The sequence below is a fragment of the Erpetoichthys calabaricus genome, chromosome 12, assembly GCF_900747795.2.
Source record: "Erpetoichthys calabaricus chromosome 12, fErpCal1.3, whole genome shotgun sequence".
NCBI classification, from domain to species: domain Eukaryota; kingdom Metazoa; phylum Chordata; class Cladistia; order Polypteriformes; family Polypteridae; genus Erpetoichthys; species Erpetoichthys calabaricus.
In genome coordinates this window covers 37,429,474-37,452,267 of record NC_041405.2, presented here as the reverse complement: position 1 = coordinate 37,452,267, position 22,794 = coordinate 37,429,474, and the positions used below count along the sequence as shown (strand labels likewise).

Genomic DNA, 22,794 nt, shown 5'->3' with positions numbered 1-22,794 from the left:
ACTAACTTCTACACAAAACGCTAATATTAATTGATATGCTGGACGTCTCAACAGTTAATTATTTGCAAGAATTTACATTTGGTAAAATGCTTTTATACTTGTTTTTAATAATTTTCGTTTGTGAAAAGACCGGCTCACAGCTGTATGTGCTACTACATAATGATAACATGTGTGCACAGCAAATCCTGAGTAATGTAGTTAGTAAAACGTAAGCAAAGGAAGTTAAGTTCACTGTTGTTGTGGAGTTCAGTTACTTTCAGATACAAGAACATTTTTCCCATTAAAAGAAAAAAAAGATAAAAAAATATTGCAAAGTTCTGAAATCAAGCCTGAAATTCATGACGGAGAGTAAGCAATCTGTCACTGACCAAATCCAACGGTAATAAATTCAGCCATGCACAAACTCATTTTCTTTAAAAACTTGAGACAAAGACAAGAAGCAGCTAAAAACATATTACCTCTCCATGTGGCAGGGCTACAGACTGCCCGTTTTTATGGTTAAAGCTTTCATTTTATTTATTTTTTGGATGGCACCACATGGCAACAGCGCTTACACAAGCCATCCACAGCATCACCTTCTTAAGAAAACCTCACGAGGGTCGGATTATTATAGATTTCAACACTTGCACCCTTGCCACTACAATATAGTACTTATTTTTTTTAATGTAAGTTCACACTTCAAGAATATGAATAATTAAATATGACAACTAATATGGCAAAATAATGTTTTATTAATTTTTCTGGTTATATAAACATTAGGATGTTTTTCTTCACGCACACAACTAAAGACACATGAAATCGATTACCAAGTAGTGTGGTCGACAGTAGGATTTTAAGGTCTCTCAGAACTGGACTTGATGGTATTTTAATGTGATTAAAGGAGTTTTGAACTTTTAACATATTTAGAGTAATAGCGAGGCACTTTTTTTCTACATACAGACAATTTACCAAATAATAAAATGTGCACTCACTAACCTCCAGGACATCTACACCAATTAATGTCAAACCACAGCAAAGAAAATGATCTGTAACACCAGCCACCCCAGCAACAGGGTCTTTTCTTTGCTGCAGTCACGTACAGTAAGTGCTACTGCCGCCTAAAGCCCAGTTCAGAGAGACAAGTCAAATAAGGAAAGTCTAGAAAAACACAATGCCCTATTGTTGACTCACTCATATTGTTAAAGTCATCAATTTACTTATTAGTAAAACCTATTATTACTAAATACATATAATTCTATTAATGATTTTTGCATTTATAGTTATATATTGCTATTGTCCCTTTATATTTGTCTCAAGGCACCATTTCACTGTATATTGCACTGTATTTATTATTTGTATGTGACAAAATTTAATTTGAATTCCGTGTAAGAGAAAACCAATATTCATAAAAAGTTAAAACATATTTTAAATACTGCTTATGTGAAGTAGATATTTATGTGCATTATTTATTTTGCTATAGAGACTGCATTTAATATTCCCTGTTGTAATAATTTTTGTGTGTCACATCATCAGAATGTCATCTCTTTGTTTTAAACCAGAGGAACATCACAATAGAAAAATTTCACTTATACCTAAAATGTACCCCAACACCAAACCATTAAGCTAAACTCTTCCTAGGATTGTGACCTTGGTGTTGTTGGGGGACATGTGTTCTACACTGCCTAGAGATGTCTGCTTTTTAAAATTTCTCTAATGGAATGGGCCAGATAAAGAACAACCCATAAAGGATCCTCATGACAATTCCAATTAAACCAAACATATCTGAAGCCAGGCCTGGGAGTGCTGTCCGCAGTCAACCTCAGTCAAAAAAGCAGCATGGATTCACTATATGGATTTACAACTCATCAGGTTAATGATGAATTTCTTTTGCAATGTCAATTGCATGGCATGGAAGAGTGGGAGGCAGGAAGAATGGGACTGATCCTGGCACAGTAGACCTTGGTAATGGAAACTGGCTCTGAAACATCATCTCTGGTAGGGTAGAAGTCCAAAGTCATTCAGATGGTTAAAAAACAAGTGATTTGTAGCTGGACTTGCACCATTGTCTCTGGAACCAGACATTTCAAATGAGGGGATTCACTTTTCTTCTCTGATATTCCCCCACAATGAAGTGGGTGCAGGGATTTGCAGAATATCCAGACTGGGTGCCATAAAGTTTGTTCCAGTTGACAAGATGGTTGTTTCAATGTATTCAGATAGAGAACAAAATTTTGAATGTACCAAAGAACTGCCCAGAGGATTCTGCCTTTTTACAGATATTGAATTCAGTGCTGGAATGGTACTCTCTGTTGACTTTATAGTCATGCTGGGATTGTCCACAAGAATCACTGTGTTCAAATATGTTCAAATACAAGAAATTCTCATGAGGGCATCTGTTACCAGAGTAGCTGGCCCAAAGATTAATAATAATAATTCATTACATTTATATATCAACTTGGACACTAAATCCTTAGATCTGATGCTGAATGTTCACGACACGTAAAAAGAGATGTAGCATTGCTGGACAGGCATGAAAGACCCTAACAGGTAGTGAGACTGTGCTGGTAACAAGTAGTTGATGTCGCTGTTTATAATGAATTCATCTTTCACTTCCAGAGCAGCTTCTCCTACATCTTAGAAGAGTCCAGGAGCAAGAGGTGTGTCATATACCGAATATTTATACTCAGCCACTCCTGGAAACTCTACACTTGAGTACTGGAAAGAGACTTAATTTTTGGATGAACCTCAGATCCAGGAGAAGCAAAACATATTTCATCCCAACTAAGTAAAACTGTACTAATTCTTCATTCTTACACATGTACTTGAGGAGATCTGGAAATACAACAATCTTTTCCTCATGTACGTTGAGGATATTATGACATACACACCTTAATATCTTGTTGAGCATAGCTTGAAAGTATGTAGTCGTGGTATCGCAGTTGTGTGCCATTCAGTCCTTTATATTTATAAAGAGAAAGTTACGTTTGCATACTTTGAGTTAAGCCGAGTCCATTCATTATTGGCATTGGACTTCCCCAAATTAATGTCTTATTTCCAGCTCTGCTCATCTTTTCACAAACAGGTCATCGATACACAAACAAGGATGGGAGATGGTCAAGTTTGGGAAACTGAAAGCTACCCCATTTGGAGCAGTTCAAGTAACCAAAGTTATTGTTTTAAAGTGGAGGCAGACATGATCAAATGACTGACCAAGAAATTGGTGCAGTGGCAGCTTTTTTTTTGATTCTGTACCAAAATATAATGTTGAAAAGGGAGATATAACTTTGGACAAAACTTTCAAGTTACTGCGTCTTCATCATTAACCTCATCCTGTGAGAGTCACAAGATCGGGGTCTTGACTAAAAGAACAAGATTGCCAGAACAGTGGCTAAAATGAGGTATCTTTTTGGTTGCTAGACTTGTTCTATACGACAAGTTGAAGAGCTCATCAATAAAGGAGTCCCTCCACACAGAACTGCCTTTTCAGAAAGACAGAAATCAGTTGGGGAGGTTTGAGCAGATAATTAAGATGCTTGGTCCATTGAGAGTTATATCCACAAGCAGAACCTTGTCATGTTGGACAGAGTCTATCTCTCAACTGAGCAGGGAATATCAAGGAATGCCAAAGTAGGAGATGGACAAAGTTGCTGAGGACAGAGTTGCCTGGTTTGTGAAGTTCATTATGTTACCACAGAGACACTCATCAGGATAACTGGAGTAAGCATGATATTTTGATGCTTACTCTCAAATGACTAAACATTTCTCACCTTCAAAAGATAATATGACAAATCACAAGACAAACCTTACAAACTTTGCCGTTTTGAAAATGGAAGATTCTTCTGTTTTCTGTTACTGATTTTGCACTGCTACACATTTAAATTGACATTGGCTAACAAAAAAACTTGTCTTTGTATTTTAGTTAACTGTAAAATAATGAATAAAGAAGAGCTGCTTAATTTACTGAATATAATTTCATAATTTTTGGTAAGAATATTCAACAATGCATCATTTCATTATGTAAAAATGTTATTGTATAGATTCTATACCAATATAATAAAATACACCCAAATAATTTTGTTACTTAACAAAATACACATCTGAAAAATGGTCTGTTTGACAAAATAATTATACAATGATCATCACATCTTTCATGATACAAGTACTTTCTTACAGATTTTCAAAGGAGCTGGAAAAACTGGAACTTAACTGTAGAAGTGTTAATTACAGAACAAATATTTTTATTCATTTTGTGAGTCCAAATTTTCTCATGCCAGTGCTTAACAAGAGCAGTTTCCACAGCCTTTTACACTGTTCAAAATTTCTTCTTGCAACTTTTTTCGTTCTTCTTCCTTTACTGACATTCGCTCGAAGTTCTCATTTGGCTGATTGTTGTTTTTAAGTATCTTGCTGTTCTGTGTGTTCCACAGTTCAGTGTACAGACTATTGGGATTACTCAAAAGAGACCAATGAGTGCCTCGCTCTGCAACTTTGCCCTGGAGTTAAAGACAGAAAATATTAGAGAGAAAAAAACAAATTTATATATATATATATATATCAAAAATATGTATTTAATAGGAATAGGAATATTTGTCGTGTTCAGCTCATGCCATTCCTCTGATTTTTGTGGAGATGAAAACAGACATTTAGCACTGATTATGCTTGTCCATTGAATAAAAATGATTAAAAAATACCCAATATGATTGAATGTACATTAGATATGATCTTGCAGTGAAGCCAGTCATACTGATAAAATGTAGATCGAAAACAAATTAGTTCTCAACCCCCATCCCCCAACACACATACATATTTCATGTTAGTGATAAACGCAACATAAAATGCAGATTGTGAGTAGGAGGATCTGACCAGAGAATTTTCATAAAACACATTTAATGGTTTTCCTTCTAAATTAAATATTTAATTTTTGATTGTCAGCTAAAAAATAACAGGCAAGCTCAATTAATCATTTAAAATTATGAATTGCAAATATAAATCCTATAAATTTTTATGCAAATACTAGTAAGTATACTACATTTGAGATACAAACAACACTTAAATAATACATACCAAAAGTGTTAAGTATAAGTTCATTTGGAATCTCAACAACCAAAGGCAATAAATAGACACACATCATGTTAAGAACATTCCGAAATTAAACCCAGACACTGAGTTATGTTAATTATGGCTGGTTCATCTATTTTTGCCCATTTCTCCCATGTCACTTTCTTGTTATTTTGGCATTAAGTTAACATGTTCAGTTCAATGAGGAAAACTAGAAAACTATAATCAGCATTGACCAAGGTCATGCAGGTTACCCATGCAGGTTACATCACCTTTTTTAATAGACTGCATCTCTTCTTCTGCTTCATTATCTAAAATGTGTAGCAGGGCTATATAAAATGTGATTGTGTTGTTTTATAAGTGCTTTTACTGCTCACACATTTTTGTATGCAAAAATACAAATATCTGAAAAAATACCTTTCATCAGGGTCAGTAGTTGATCTTTTTCTGAAAGTGGCATTTATTTCATCTGCAGCCTCGTTTCAGGTTGTACAGTTTAAAAGAATCATGCATTTCATTCAGAAAAAAAAGACTCATCAGTCTCTTGTTTAGAATCAGTTATCAGTGGGATTTGTTACTGAAGTTTTTTTTAACTTGTCACATGGTGTATGTAGAGTAAAATATTCTTAAGGGAAGTTTGGTTTTTGTGGGTGAAGCAAAGCTTCAGTTTGTAATTTTCCAGTCTCTTGGCCTAAACAGGGCCAGGTCTATAACAATTATTCTACTGTATCCATTAAATGCGATATCATACTACCACTCCACTCCCCCACTACATTTCACGATGTATACCAAATATACATACTATAAAACACTGCTGCAAATTTTCTAGGGTAAACATACTTTGGCTGACTTCTGTTTGAAGTTTATATAATACCCAGGGATCTGACAGCTTTTGGTTGGTGTTTCTTTTGACAGCACAGGTGTTAATACTATCAAATAATGACTGATATGCTTACAAATTATTTTAACACACACTTGAGTATATAACCATTAAATGTGAATCCTTGAAGAGAGTTCAGCTACTGATCATACTATTTTAAATATATGTTACATACTTGTAAGATTTTTTTTTGGCCATGGTCTCCTTGCAGGAATGAAATATAATAATATGTTCTTGATTCAAGGTTATTATAGTTAATGAAAAATAAAATCGAAACTTAAACTATTATTAAAAAAACATTTTCGTAAACTGAAATAAAATAATTAACAAAACTGAAATGAAAAACTAAAACTAGATGAAACTATTAAAGTAGCTGGAAAGACTAACTGAAAAAAAACAATCATTTACTAAAATATTTTTAGTTTTCGTTTTTTAATTAATATTCTTGCTGTTAGTCTTTAACCCTTGTAAGTTTTAACTCTAAAACAGAAAGTCATCCACCACGAGCCGCCCGCATATATTCATCCAGTGAACGGCGGCTGGTGACGGAGGGCGGCTGTTCATACAGCATTTGCGGTGACGGAGCAAGCTGAGTGCGGGTGCATAAAGCATGAGAAATAAAAAGCAATTCGCGTGCCGCCTTTCTTTGTGCTTGTTGTCAAGATGTAATTCAAACAGCTGAAATCAGAATGTGCTGGACACCAAAACGTTTACCATATGGACAGAAAAATCACGAGTGAGTAACGTTTCAGTTTATTTCTCAGGTGACTGCTTTTTGTTGACAGCAATTCACCTGTCACTTCACACAGGAGAAATCATTTTTACTTTCTCATATACGAAGTATAGAGAAAGTATAGTAATCATGAAAAAATTCGACCTCGATATTTTGATGAATCTTGATGTTATAGACTAACCAGTGTCCAACAATACTATTTTTTGGAATTGTGTGTGTGTGTGTTTGTGTGTAAATCCATCACCTGGAAGTGGTACTTTACCCAAACACATACTCGATTTTTTTTTTTATTTATACAGCTGCAGAGTCTGATTTATTCAACTTTAATTTTATAATAATTGCTCAATATATTATTAATTTGATTTGTTGTTGCTGGTTTCTTAATGTACATAATATAAAAAAATAATCATTGTCTTGCGATTTATTCCTCAAATATCCATCCCCATATCTGAGTATACAAGAAAGTCGAGGGGAGGCCACTCCCAGTTTTTGAAAATAAAATGGCACTGATCGAAACTGACTAGGTCATCATACAAGATCAGCATTTTGTTGCTGACCAATCACTTCTGCTTTAAAAACATCGTTTAACAACGAAGCGATACAAACAAACGTAGAGAGATCTGACAAGTGATGAAAAACTAAACATACTAATGGGTTTTTGTATTTATTCCATATTTATTAATTTATCTTTTTAGTTCATATTCACAACTCAAAATACCTGATATTGTGAAAGTAATCCATTAGCAGAATTATATTTTAAAATATTTCTCTCCCTTTTTTCAATGTTTTTCTCTCTCTCTCAAAATAGATAGTTGAAATATCATATTCTTTTTGTTCTTAACATCAGCCTTATCATACATATTGCATACCGGGGATTTTTCCTGCCTTGTATCTAAACCTGCTGCTGTAGGCTCCAGATTTCCTGCAATCCTACTCTGGATAAACAGGTTTAGATAATGTATATGTTGTTCTTAATCTCAGACGCTGTCTCTGTTGTTTTATGCCTGTCCATACTCCTTTTACCTGCTCTTGCTCTGCTCATTATGGGTTTACTGTCCTTTATGATGGTATATTCAAGAATCACTGCCCCTAACCTTGACACTACATGCTTGTTGTTCTTTGTCTCCCTCAATACAGCTAGGTGGGGTCTGCACACTCATTCAAGCCTAAGATACCTGTTCTTCCTAAGCTCCTATGATTTTCATGAGAAAATATTTTAAAAATTATAAAATTGTGTAAAATTGTTCATATTCAGTGTCTAGTTTTGATTATGCTTGATTTTATCAGACAAAAACAAAACCAGATAGTAAACCAGGCAGTGTAGTAAGCTTCCACTAACATTAAACTCATATCCAAATCTGTTAAGTGTACAGTTCTATCTGACTGTGACACAACACTAACTCTGTAGGCGCTCCATGCCATAATTACTAAAACTAAAAATACATGATGAAGGAAAGCTAAAACTAAACTGAATTTCCAAGTAAGGTCAGAAAAATTATAGAAATAAAACTAATATAAATAGGCAAAACTATAATAACCTTGTCTTGATCTAAATCATAAAACAATAACAATTTGATATAACAAATGCCAAAGTCAAATATTTACTGAACATATTGTTTGTATATAGTAACTGGAAGAAAATCGTTTAAAAGCAAATAACTTAACCAAATTAATCCTGAAGTTGTTAAATCAGACCAACATAGCATTTAGGAGGTATTGTTCCCCATTTCTCCTTACAGATCCTCTTCTTTCAGCTGCTCCCATTTTGGGGTCACCACAGCAGATCATCTTTCCATTTATCCCTGTCTTTTACATAACACCAAATCCACAGGCATCCTCTTTGGCCTTCCTCTTTTCCTTTTGCCCTGCAGTTCCATATTTACATTTTTTCCCAAAGTACCCCACATTCCTCCTCTGCACATGCTCACACCATCTCGATCTAGCTTCTCTCACTTAGTCACCAAACTGTCATACCTGTGTTGTCCCTCTAATATACTAATTTCTAATCCTGTTTACCCTCATTACTCTGATTGAAAATCGAAGAATTTTGAACTCTGCCACTTCCAGCTCCTCCTCCTATCTTTTCAACAGTGCCACCATTTCCACACCGTACAACAAAGCTGGTCTCACCATGTCATCCGCAAACATCATAGTCCATCTGACCTCATCTGTCAACTTGTCCAACACAACTGTAAGCAAGAAAGGACTCAGAGCTGATCCTTGATATATACTCCCACTTTCACCTTCATTTCTACCGCACATCTTACCACAGTCACACTGTCCTCACACATGTCCTGTACCATCCTCACATACTTTATACCCCTAGAGTTACTAAGCCCCTGTCTGCACATGTGAAAACTCAGAGGCCACTTCCAAACTACTGTATTTCATTTTCAATTAAAAATATCATTTTTAATTAAAATGATCTCTGTTCACAGTAGTGTTTTCTTATCTTTTACTAAAGCATCTCTGCCCACATTAAAACCACTGAAAATGCATATGATGTAGAAATTTGCCTAAACTGGGCATGTGCGCATCAGCGAAAACAGGAAGGGGAAGTGTCTGTTGATTACAGCACAGGCCACGGAGTTTATCGGAATACTGCAGTGACCAGTAAATTATTTGTATTTAGTGCATGTATGCAGCATTCAAACTGTGCAGAATGAAACTTAGATGCATACAGGTAAGTAACTTAACAAGCACTACGTCTGCTACTTTGGAATATGATTTTCTTCAGTGGAGGGTGACCAATCACTAATATATTGAAAATATTGTAAGGGGCAGGATCCTACCAGTGAAGGGCCATGCACAATGTGTATAGAAAAGAATCACCCCTTCAAAATTTAGCACATTTTGTTTCTTTGCAGCCTGAAACGAAGACACACACAAAAAATACTGTATTTCTCCAGCTGTTTTACTCAATGCAGCTTATGACAGTCAAGTGAAAGATAGCAGCAGCTCAGAATTTCAGTCCAAAAAGAAAGTTTTATTCACTGCACAGCGTTCTCCTTTGTAACAGTACATGCTCTAAAATTACTGTACATTTACTAAAAAAACTGAATAGCAAAAACTGCTGATGCTACTACTGAAACTTCTAAGACGGTTGGGGACAAAAGTCAGAATCAAGGGTTAGAAAGCTATAATCATTGTTAAGCATCAATAACAGTGTTTAATTTGTATGGTTTGACTTTATCCAGTAGACAGTAGCAAAGACAATGAGATGAACAGAGTCCCATATACTGTACTGTACTTCAGGCATCCTTTTTGCATTAAACTGTCGTCATCACTATAGTCAAAAGAAAGTGACATTTAGAGTGTTCTGGATAACACAAGTATAAGCAAGAAAGATATCACAATTATTTCAATGGTTCTTTCTTGGGTGATCCAACATCTTGCATGTGTTGCTGTGTCAAGTACTTTAATTTTTACATATATACAGTACAGTAGCAAGACAAGGATTTCTTACTGGATGTGATGATTAAATGACTCCTCACTTTTTCATTTTTTTGGACCTCGACGCTCCATCATATTTACATTATCTGACCCAATACACTGATAGCAAAATTGTTGGCAACAATTTTTATCACCGATTATTAACAATGAAATTGATTAGTGGTTGCAGCCCAACTCCAGGCAGAGAGTGAGTTGTTAACAAGGCTCATTCACACAAAGATGCACACTTCCAACAACACAATCACCAATTAACAAAAAAAGTGTCTGTTTGGGATGACAGAGCATGTGCAAAATTCATAAAGACAATGATTGATCAAAAGATTCAAATTTTGAATGCTGAAGAGTAGACTATTGACACATATGTAATCAACATCTCCAGGCAATGAGTTCTCAACGTTTTTTTCTTGCATAGTCCTTTCCATAAACTGAGTGTTTTGAAATACCACAATTTGTTCAGTCTTAAATTGTTAAGTACTGAACTCTTATTAAGCTCACACAACTAAAGGTGATGTACCTTCACTCACCCACCCCTAATGTTTGACTTGGGAATTTTAACAAGCAATTACTAATAGTTTTATGTGTATTTCTTCTGCTCTTACATATGACAAATGCTTTTTAAAATTTTGGTTTGATGTGAAATAAACAGATAATCTAAAATTTCCATATTTTTAATTTACAGTAATCCCTCGCTATATCGCGCTTCGCCTTTCGCGGCTTCACTCCATCGCGGATTTTATATGTAAGCATATTTAAATATATATCGCGGATTTTTCGCTGCTTTGCGGGTTTCTGCGGACAATGGGTCTTTTAATTTCTGGTACATGCTTCCTCAGTTGGTTTGCCCAGTTGATTTCATACAAGGGACGCTATTGGCAGATGGCTGAGAAGCTACCCAGCTTACTTTCTCTCTCTCTCTCTCTCTTGCGCTGATTTTCTGTGATCCTGACGTAGGGGGTGTGAGCAGGGGGGCTGTTCGCACACCTAGACGATACGGACGCTTGTCTAAAAATGCTGAAAGATTATCTTCACGTTGCTATCTTTTGTGCAGCTGCTTCCTGAAACGACATGCTGCACAGTGCTTCGCATACTTAAAAGCTCGAAGGGCACGTATTGATTTGTGCTTGAAAAACAAACTCTGTCTCTCTCTCTCTCTCTCTTTGTCTGCTCCTGACGGAGGGAGTGTGAGCTGCCGCCTTCAACAGCTTTGTGCCGCGGTGCTTCGCATACTTAAAAGCCAAACAGAGAGAAAAGCAAACAAATCAATAGGGCTATCTCTGTGACAGTCACTGCTCCTGACACGCACTCCTTTGAAGAGGAAGATATGTTTGCATTCTTTTAATTGTGAGACGGAACTGTCATCTCTGTCTTGTCATGGAGCACAGTTTAAACTTTTGAAAAAGAGACAAATGTTTGTTTGCAGTGTTTGAATAACGTTCCTGTCTCTCTACAACCTCCTGTGTTTCTGCGCAAATCTGTGACCCAAGCATGACAATATAAAAATAACCATATAAACATATGGTTTCTACTTCGCGGATTTTCTTATTTCGCGGGTGGCTCTGGAACGCAACCCCCGCGATGGAGGAGGGATTACTGTACACAAATTATACATTTACATATGGATTCAGACCAAAAGGTGTATTCACAAGTTACATACTACTTCAGGTCAAAAAACAAAATTAATCAAAGTCAATGTAAAGGCTGAGTCTGCTTCTTGGCCACACAGTTCTGCTTCTAGTTTCTCCCAGTTACTATATTTATTTTTAAGGAGGGATAAAGGTTCCTGAACATTGACAACTCCGTCAGAAAGAAAACCTTTGTACTGTTGATTATTATTGGTAAATACTACAATGAAATGTTAGATATGTTAATTGTTAATATTCGTCTTTGATCTTCACTATATATTTATACATTAGTCTGACAAATTCTACAGCTGTTATAAAAATGGTGGTACAGTACACCAAAAACGTTTTTACCAAAACAAAAATATATTATAATGTTGGCAGATTGGACTGTGACGATGTGGGTTCAGCTCCATGCTCCTCTTCTATTAGGGAGCCCTTGAACCCAACACCGTCGGTAATATCACCGATGAGCTAGACAGTGGGGCAATAAACAATTGAGCAAAGGAATGGTGTATAAAAAGTGCAATAGTGCTTTTATTAAAACAAATCCAAAGTGCAAACAAAGTGCTGTGCAGTTCCTTCAATAAATAAATACTCCATAAAATGAAAAGTGGAGGTTAAAATCAATAAACTCTTCTAAAAACCACGAGGTAAAACAGTACAGGAAGTAACAATGTTAAAATCAAAAAGCCCAGTGTCTTCTGTCCTCTGGCAACTCCCCTGCTATACCCGTATGGGCGCTCTACAGGAGAATCGCCCTCCTTGCAGCTGTCCTTCTTTCTGCCTGCTTCCGCTATATGGATTGCCTCACCGATCCCTGGCTCCGATAGGCTCTTCCAGCCAGCGACTTGGGTTCCACAGCAACCAGGGCGCTCATGCTGTGGAATACTCGCACCAAGTCCAACTCCCGCTGCCTTCCGCGGAGAGTCATCCATCTTCTGGTCACTCCCGCCCTGCAGAAACAATTCTGCGGGAGCGACCACTGCTGCTACACTTCGGGTGTCGGCCATACACCCAAGCTACTAGTACAGCTGCTGACGAGCCTGCACTCGCTCGCTCTCCCGCACCGACTTTCTCCTCCTGCTACTTCCTGCAACCTCCGTTTCTTCCTCTTTCCTTCTCTTACTTCTTTTTCTCTCCCCTTAACCGGCTCGCGCTTCCCTTTATACCGAGGGACATAGCAGCTGTAGCATATTAGCCACAGGAGCAATCACGGATGTGGGCAGTCTCTCACCTGTGCACTTAGGTGAGAACCGGCCACACCGCAGATCGCCCTGCGGCTTGCTACAACCACCACGCCCCTTCCTAAGCCGCGAGCGCGGCGATTATTTATTTAAAATAAAAACGGCCTTTGATGGAAGAGCTGTGGACCCATAACACCACATGGACCTGAGAGACAGGGAGTCACACACTGTGCAAACTTCTCATGGGGAGTAGGGGGGGGCATGAAAGACAGTACTCATCTGCTAATATGCTCTTTGTTGTAACAATCCCTCCGTTACAATGCATGATTTCTAGGTAGTCTCAATTCTGGCATGAATCAACTCAAAGAGGTGAGGAGCGAGAGTCTGGGGTTATATCAGACCCTATATAAGCAAAGGGAGACTATGAATTGGCATGGGAGCTGGACACTGAAGAGGAGAACCAGGTGGGGCTGGTAAGATGGGAATGTGGTTTTGCAGCTGTAGCACTGTGAGATGGATTGGAGAGGTAGAATTGAAGCGAAGCCATGCATGGAGACACGGGTTACACCACCAGGTGGCGCAGTGATAGTGCCGCTGCTTTGCAGTAAGGAGACTGAGGAAGACTGTGGGTTCGCTTCCCGGTTCCTCCCTGTGTGGATAGCGCTTTGAGCACTGAGAAAAGCGCTATATAAATGTAATGAATTATTATTATTATTATTAAGTTTTAAAAGGCACTTTTTCACAGGTTCGTGTATGTGTGTGTGTGTTGTTCATTGCGTATCAGCTGACAGCTGCTCAGGAATCGCACAGCTTGCAAACTTGCAGCTCTAGGCAATAACTAAAATGATAAAGACTACTTAAAGAAACCATCAGAAGAACATTTTGAGTTATACATATTTAAATAAAATCTTTTAAGTATGGCTTAATTTATTTCTTTTCTTTTTTTTTTTTTTAAAAAGAACATCAACCTTGGTAGGGTTGCCACAGACCCCAAGCACAGCATGGTGGCCCTCAGTTTGAAAACCTCTGGTCTAAATAATTTACTAAGAAATAAAGGAAAATTAAAATTTATTTTCTACCAGTTTTGGGGACACTATAGTCTTAACATATAAATAAAACGTATTAACGGATCAAATTTTAATCTCTGTGAGGAACTAGCCCAAAAATGCCACTTTAGACAATAATGTGATAAAAATATTTAATTTTAAACTAAAAAACTAGTCAGTCAGTCATTGTCCAACCCGCTAAATATTATTAAATAAATAACCTAGTAAAAATTAGTAGAATAAAGAGGAATTTATAATCGGGCATTTTTTAAATTTAATATATCTAGGAACCAACAAGATGCATGAATGTCTTAATTTATGACTATTTACATTACAGAAACAATTAGAAAAAAGTGACCATAAATAAATTAAGTAGCTTTACTTACATTATCTTAAAGTTAGAATAACAGTTCATGGTAGGCTTACAGACCTTGAGAGATTTCTGCATATGTCTCAAAAACACTGCTTTTACTAACTGTGTTAGAATTAAATAAACTTTAATCAACATACTAAAAATCTGAAAAATCATAACAATACAAAAGGAACCAAAAAACAATGAGATTATTCAGGATGCTTTCATTTACAGCAATTTTTTAAAGCTGCTTTTATTGGAAGACATTTCAAATCAACAAGTCACACTGTTAGGTATATGACATTTGCTGTTCCTGAGATCTTTTCATTTTTACATTTAGGAAAATTCATTAATTACACTTAAAGAAAAAATAATCCCTGCTTTCCCAGTCATTATTTCAAATTACCTGTAAAACTGTCTTTGTTACAGACAATATTTAGGTCCGCCCCTACTATTCACATATACTACTGTAAATTCCATAAGTGCTTTTACTGCTTCCATAACATTTTAATTTTGCAAACTGAAATGAAGTTTCACTAATTTGCTTGAGGCAGCTCTAAGTAAGTGCTCCTCTCTTTGAGACACGCTGTCCAAACACATTCTACCAGGTGTTAGAGGAGAAAATAGCCTGCAAATGATGGAGTGCATACTATTGAGAGAACAGCCATATCGACTTATAAGGACACCTATACATACAATATGCAATACAACCTGGGATTATAGACGGAGGGGTTTATTCGGCTTTGTAAGCTTTTTACAGAACCAATAATTTCATCGAACTCTTGAATTGTGCAATTAGTAAGAGCACTCACAATGGATTTTGTTGTTCAAATTCTTTGTGTTAACTTGAAGGAGTCTGTACAAATGTGCACCTACCAGGAGCAGAGGCATCTCGCGCAGAAGTGACTGAGCAAGCTATTGGCTGTGTGTGTGTTAAGCAGCAGTAGAGAGATTCACAGATAATGTTGCTGTAAGAATCATTACTAGAACTAGAAAGTAGAAGTCATGTAGTCATACTTTCTATTCTGTCTTTATATTAGTTTCAAGTTAATTTTAGGAATGACTTCTAAATTGTTCTTCATATATATAAAGCTTTACATGGATTATGACCTGCTTACCTATTTGAACTAATCATTTCATACAAAGTGGAGTGTGCATTATATTCTCAAGATGCTGATCTACTAAAGGTTTAAAGGAGTAATAAACAATAGTAGGAGGCACAGCTTTTACTTATAGAGACCCGAAGCTGTGGAATGACTAGCCGTCTTATATAAAAGTTGCCTCATCAGTGTCAGCTTTAAAATCCAAGATGAAAACTAACTGCTTTCATCAAGCATACCTTGATTACATCTGTGGATTTGCTGTACGTATTACGTTTCTGTTTTTTAAAAAAAATAAAGTATTACAATAATTACGAACTGTTACAGAACTTCTCTTGTCAGTTTCTCTTTTTGGGATCCTATCATACCAAGCTGGCCATTTAAAACACACTAGTCTCAGAATCCACGGATGAAGTTATTTTGTTGTCTTATTAGACTCCACAGCACAATCCTATGTAATAAAGCAGAATGCCCCAGGGGGATGATGTTGGCCTAGGTCCCCAGAAATGTGATTGTGTCTGACTTTCAGAATCAGAAAACTTTATTAATCCCGAAGAGAATTACTTATGTTACAACTTAACGAAAGACAAGGGACATGTGACACTAAGAGCACATATAAAAGTAATCATGTAAATTTAAGTATAATAAATGTAAGTATCAAAGTACAGTACAGAGTGTTGCACCTTAAGTTAATATTGCACATTTTGAGAACAAATAAGGTTATTCTCATGTGAAGAGCAGACAATTTATTGCACAAGAACAGATAGTATATTGCCCATTTCAAGTACTTGAAAAAATGTACCTGGATATCCAATAAAGAAAAAGGATAATAGCTTAAAGTGTTGATGAGTGACCGGAAAAGGAGTTATAGAGTCTGATGGCTGTGGGGAGGAAGGATTTCCTGTGATGTTCAGTGGAGCACTTGATGCTAGTCAGTCTACTGCTGAAAACGCTCCTCTGTCCAACCACAACACTATGAAGTGTAGACTTTGTCTACAATCTTGTATTATAACTAACCGTGGACTCCCCAGAGGTTTATTTTTTACAGGGATGCAGTTGACTAGGGCTTTTGTTTTCTTTCGTTGTCAATTGGACATATATCAATGATAATATTAATGAGCATATATTGTTAGGATCCATTTATGTTCGTTTGAATTAACTTTGTATTACTATATGTTTGTAGCAGGGCTACATAGTAATAGTGTTTTCAATGTTTGTGCTGAGTGCATTTTGTTTCCATCATTCCCGTTTGCTGTTTATAATGTGTGCGTCAGTGAATGTTGTCACCGTAAATACAGAGGGGACAGATGATGGAGAGGGACCGCAGCCCCAAGATCGAAAGCACCTCTTCACAAACAATTACATCCGTCTCTTTACTATTTAAACAATCAGGAGGGAAAAGAGAGAAAGGAAGGAGAAAGACTGAGTTTTCATTTTACGACAACAAACCACCATTACCTGCTATTTTTCACATTGCACTTTTGTATCCAGTTTGTTTTTCATTCCGCCGGATTTACCTCAGTTCAATCATCACCAGAGACCCCGGGGTTGGATGTCATTATCCACCACACGCCGAGGACTAACACAGTGAGATTGCTCCCTTTTCCGGGAGATTCAAACACATCCATTCTTTCAGTCACCCGTATTCAGGACAGTAATATACCCGGACTCAAGTTCATAATCATTGTCATTTCCGTATTCATTCATTGTTGTTATTCATGTTGTTTGTTATATGTTACAGGGTCAAGGGAGGGTTTGTTATTGTGTATATATATATGGTGTTTTCACGTTGCTGTTTTGGTGGAGGGATATACATATATATTTGCTACATGTGCAGTAGTGTTTTGTTGTTGTGTTCAATTTAATATATTTATTCATTTATTTCACATACCTGTTCTTGTGTGCTTGTTTTTAAACCATCGATTGAGGGGAAAATATTATTTGTTAGAGGTATGGCTTGATATATATATATAAGATTCATCTCGGTAATTTATCCAGGCCACAGGTCTTGGTAGTGTAGCTGGGCAAGGGGTCGGCTGTTACATGTTTAATCACATCTTTATTATTTTTAGAACAATTTAATATTTTTGAAGAGAACAGGCTATTCAACTCAACAAAGTCAATCTACCTAGTTCATCCAAAATAACATTAAGTTCAGTTTTGAAGGTTCCTAAAGACCTACTCTCTACTAGACTACTAAGAAAAGCTTCCTAACATTTGTGCAATATTTACCCTTAACAGGTCTCCACCTGTGTTCCAGTGTTCTTGTTAAAGAACATACTTTAAAACAACAGCCTGTGTCCACTGTTCTAATTCCTTTAATAATTTTATAAACTTCCATCAAGTACCTCTTTATCCCTGTTTACTTAAACTGATAAGCTTAAAGTCCTTCAATCGATCCTCAATACTCATACCTTGCAGTCCCAGAATCAGACAAGTTGCTCTGCTTGTAATTTTTTTATAGGCTAGAGACCAAAACTACATGCAGTACTCCAGGCGAGGCCCCACCAGTATGCTATATATATAAAATTTTTTATAACCTATTTGGGGAGTTGGGTCTTCTTCCATTGGTAGTAAAATACAACTGGGTTGTTCTGTTGGCATACCACAATGTGCCATTACACTGTGCACATTTATTATTACAATAAATTCATTCTTCGACTTTTATCTGGTGTCTGGCGTGTGGTCTGAGGGTTCAAGGGAGCGATAGCGCCCCCTATCTGTCACACGTGTTCCAGTGAACTAATAATATTAGCCCCCTTGTAATAAATCTACAAATATTGTATACAGTTCAGCTCAGTTACATAGTACTTCTGATACATCAGATTAACCAAGGGCACTAAAACCAAGGCCCAGGCAAAGACAGGGAACACTGCTAGTAGAATATACAGTACAACATATAAATATTAACAGTAACAGCAGCTTTAAACCAGCGGTATGTCCATCAAATAGTTATCCAGCTATCATTTAAGTACACTAGTATTGGCATTCATGAATATCAAAATACAATGCAGGACTTAAATTTTAATGTGCAATAGACATGGGGCTTTGTCCAGTCTAACAACAAATGGGGAGAATTTTATAATTTGGGGGGGATGTCAGCAGAGATTTTTAATGATACCTTCAAAAACTACCTGATTATCTTATCATGTGCACATTCAAAATTAATTCTTTGAAATCTTCTCCCCTTTAACAGAAAAGCACTGCTTACAACCAAAACTAAAGATAAAAAAAAAATTATTAATATGTAATATTTTAATAAAAAAAACTCTTTAAAGCTGTTTTTGTAATAACACTTTTAAAATCTGGTTTGTCAGAGAATTAAACTATTATGCTTGTAACATAACATTTAAAAATTAAATTATTACTATTTGTACTGTTGAATTAGTGCATTCCAAGACAGTTAAAATATTTTAATTAAAAAAACAACTCTCTAAAGCTGTTTTTGTAACAAAAACCTTTAAAATCTGGTTTGTCACAGAATTACACTATTATGTTTATAAGATTTCATGTTTTAATATTTATAATTGCATAAGCTGGATAAAAAAACTTACTGAAGAGTAATATTTAATGGATTAGTTAAATTGATTAAATTTTCAACTGTCAACAAATGAATGAATGATTTAAACCAAATGAATGACACAAATTTAGACTTTGCATATTCATATTCAGTAATGAAACAAATTAAAAATATTTTTCAACCATCCTTTTAACTGGAGTTGCAGTGCTTTGTGCTTCAAAGCACTAAATAAATTGTATTCTGGTTTAACATCACTGGAGTAGACAAGGCAAACAGACACTCTGTGTGGAACTTGCCTTGATTTTCACTTGCTACAACTATTGTTAACACTACCAGTGTGCACAGTTACCCATACCTCTAAACTGTATAAACCATTCAGAAATGGATAAATGCTTAAACCGAAATCTGTAGATGTACTTGATGCAATCAGAGAATGCGTGAAAAGGCTCAGTTACATTTTCAGGTACTATGTAGGACACAATATTTATAATTCTGTTCCCTCTTACAACTTCGTGACACCACAAGTTGGATGATTAACACTAGAATTACCAAAGCCTACAAAAAAACTTGTAAACCTGGCCCATCTTAAACCCCTTCGCACCTCTCTGTCAGCATCTTTTGTCTTGTAAATGTGTCGATAAGCTCAAGCAGCAAGCAGCCTGCTATACCATCCCCCCACTGCCACAAAAGAGGAAAGAAGTTCTCCCAGTTCAAGCCTTGATTATCTGGGAGTGAGAGCTACCTAGAGTTGTATAGGGGAAATAATTTCATGTGTGTGGTAGTGTCTGAAAACATAACCAGTCTGTTACTTATACTCCTATCCAGATTTTAGATGTATTAGAAACAGTAGTAGCCACACCACTGACCTGACTGAAAGTACGTATCGTGATTGTGACTGAGAGAATAAAAGTGAAAAAAAAAAACGCTAATAGTAACAAGTACTATAAATTTACAGAGGCTGTTACAGACGCAATCCAAATGTATGTGTTTACTGTATCATATTAACAATAAGAGCAACTCACTACTGAAAATGATAAATATAGGAGGCAGTCGGGATCGAACCAGGGACTCTTGATTACAAGTTAGCAAATCTTACCGCTACGCCACAGAAGCTGTTGTATCATCTTTGAACCTTTTGTGAAAGTGTTTATTTGATCTTTGGACTTCAGGCTTCACACATTATACACATAGTTTATGCCTACATTTTTTCATTTACTACTAAAATATGAAAAAAACGTTTCTGTTTTAAGAAAGTGTTTACACAAATTATTGTAGAAACGGAACACACATGAAATGCATGTGTTCCAAATAACGATCTATTATTTCCACTCTAAAACTTCCAGCACTTCACTCCCAGATAATCAAGGCACGAGCTGGGAGAAATTTATGCATGTTCTGAGGCGGTGGGGGGATGGAATAGTGGGCTACTTGCTGCTTGTCTTTATCAGCACATTTACAGGACAAAAGACGCTGACGGAGAGGTGTAAGGCATTTAAGGTGGGACGGTTTTACTAGTTTTTTTCATAGGCTTTGGGTAATTCTAGTGTTAAATACTCTATAGGAAAAAAATCAAGCAGACTAGACTAGACTAGAGTTGCTGGTTAATGCATTTAAAATTTATGCAATTAAATTTTTCAACGCAATCCCTAAATGCTTTAACCTCGTCAGTGCTGCTATTTTAGTCCAAAAAACATTTTTTTTTGGCATGAAAAATGATTCATTTTTAATAAATCTCAAAAGTAAAATGATACAAATAATAACAGTAATGATGATTAAAAATAATAATATGTAATGAACAACAAAATAATAATAACAGTAATAATAATACTACTAATGATGCCAAAACAGTACATAATCTCAAAATGAGTCCTTTGTGCGGTAAATCTTAAAGCACAATGAAAGGCACAATCCAACATCACAGTTAGGACGATAATAGTGTGTCTCTTTTTGAATTTTCTTTCTAGATTCATCAGTTTTTGAACAGCACACTGCACAGGTACGAGTTGGATTCCTTTTTTTTGCTGGAGGTATACAATCAATAAAATGTCAGTACACATGTACTATGTGAGCATGCCCGTGTCAATCAAACACAGGAAGCTACGCAGTTTACTTGTGACTTTACGCTGTAGCAAGATAAGTAAATAAATCAAGGTAAATAATGCTTCGATCTGACTTTTATATACAAAGTACAGTGACTGCAAAAGTCCGATGGCAGCTTCCACCTGCAGCTATAGACTGTTCAGTATGCGAGCGACTCTCCACGCTAGTGTTTAGATCTGGACAGTGTATGTGCCCAAAAAAGAAGTCTGACCGCATTCTCGTACCATTGATAGATAGATAGATAGATAGATAGATAGATAGATAGATAGATAGATAGATAGATAGATAGATAGATAGATAGATAGATAGATAGATAGATAAATACTTTATTAATCCCAATGGGAAATTCATCGCGTACTGAAGTGTCAGTGGGCATTTTTCGTAGCATTGCACATGTAATTTGTGAGCATACCCTTGTCAATCAAACAGAGGAAAGTCTGCAGTTTACTTGTGACTTTACGCTGGAGGAAGATAAGTAAATAAATCAAGGTAAATAACATTCGATCTGGCTTTCATATAAGTAACAAATAAATATTCTTATGTAAAGACCATCACAAAACATAATCACAAACAAACCTTTGCACGATATGTTGGCGAGCTATGAAAGCTGTGCTACTTCGTAGGAGGACAGGTGTGGAGCAGATTGACTGGCAGGATGACCACCCGTCCTCTTGGTGCATCCAAACGGTGCCGTCTTTCACCTTTAAGCCTGGTACAACTGTGTTTTTCTTATATGTGAGTGGACGTTTCTTGTGGGGGTTGCTTCTGTTCTCTTTCTCCGATGTAGAATCCTCGTCCTCATTCGAGTTCACCTCTGTTATAGTATGTGTTTATCTGAAAACTAACAGTGTCAGATCGGGGCGAGTGTGAACGCAACTGAGAGAATAAAAACTAAATAAATAAAAAAAAAAAAGTTAACCTTTACAAGCACCATACATTTGCAATGGCTGTTACAGACTTAAATCAAATTTATGTTTTTATTGTATAATAGTAACAATAAGAGCAGCTAAACATTTATTCTGAGATGCGGGGAGGCTTGAATCAGTGACCCTTTGAATAGAAGTCAGCAGTTCTTCCCAATGTACTACCAAAGAAGTCACTACAACGCACCACACTAACCCGATTTCTTTTTCTTCAGTTATAGTCTCGAATAAAAGCGCACTTGTTCTGTTATATTTGTACCTTTTGTGAAAGTGCTTATTTGATATTTGGACTTTACGTCTTCACACATTATACACTTCATGTCTACATTTTGTTGTTGGTACTAAAATATGGAAAAAGTTTGTCTTTTAGGTATGTGTTCAACATTTCTTTCATTTCCTGTCATCCTACACTTGCATAGCTCTTTGTAGACATGGAACATACGTGAAATGCATGTGTTCCAAATAACAATATATTTTTTTAGCCTATACAGCTCTAGGTACTACTTCACTCCCTGATAAACAAGGCTTGAGCTGGGAGAGTGATTTTTGCCCTTACTGCAGCGGTGAGAGGATGGGATAGCAGGCTGCTTGCTGCTTTTGCTTATCGACACATTTACAAGACAAAAGACGCTGACGGAGAGGTGCAAGCAGATTTAAGGTGGGCCGGATTTACGAGTTTTTTCCTAAGCTTTGGTAATTCTAGTGTTAAAGGGGTGATTCTTATAGATCTACGCTAAAATGAAAAGCTCTGGAATTATAATGTAAACTCTGAGACAATATAGTAAAGTCCTTGCACACAGTACTCAGTAATGGTTCTGGAGGTCTGCAGTGGCTACAGGTTTTC

General features: G+C 36.3%; 1 protein-coding gene across 1 annotated transcript in view; it reads right to left on the bottom strand.

The window, feature by feature from the left end:
* Positions 1-3,931: 3,931 nt before the first annotated feature.
* The window catches only part of abcb7 (ATP-binding cassette, sub-family B (MDR/TAP), member 7), a 206,700-nt gene continuing 187,837 nt past the window's right edge, over positions 3,932-22,794 (bottom strand). The window contains exon 15 of the mRNA XM_028815415.2: positions 3,932-4,472. Within this exon, the coding sequence (XP_028671248.2) occupies positions 4,257-4,472 (216 nt within the window). The 3' untranslated portion in view covers positions 3,932-4,256. The remainder of the gene's footprint in view (positions 4,473-22,794) is intronic.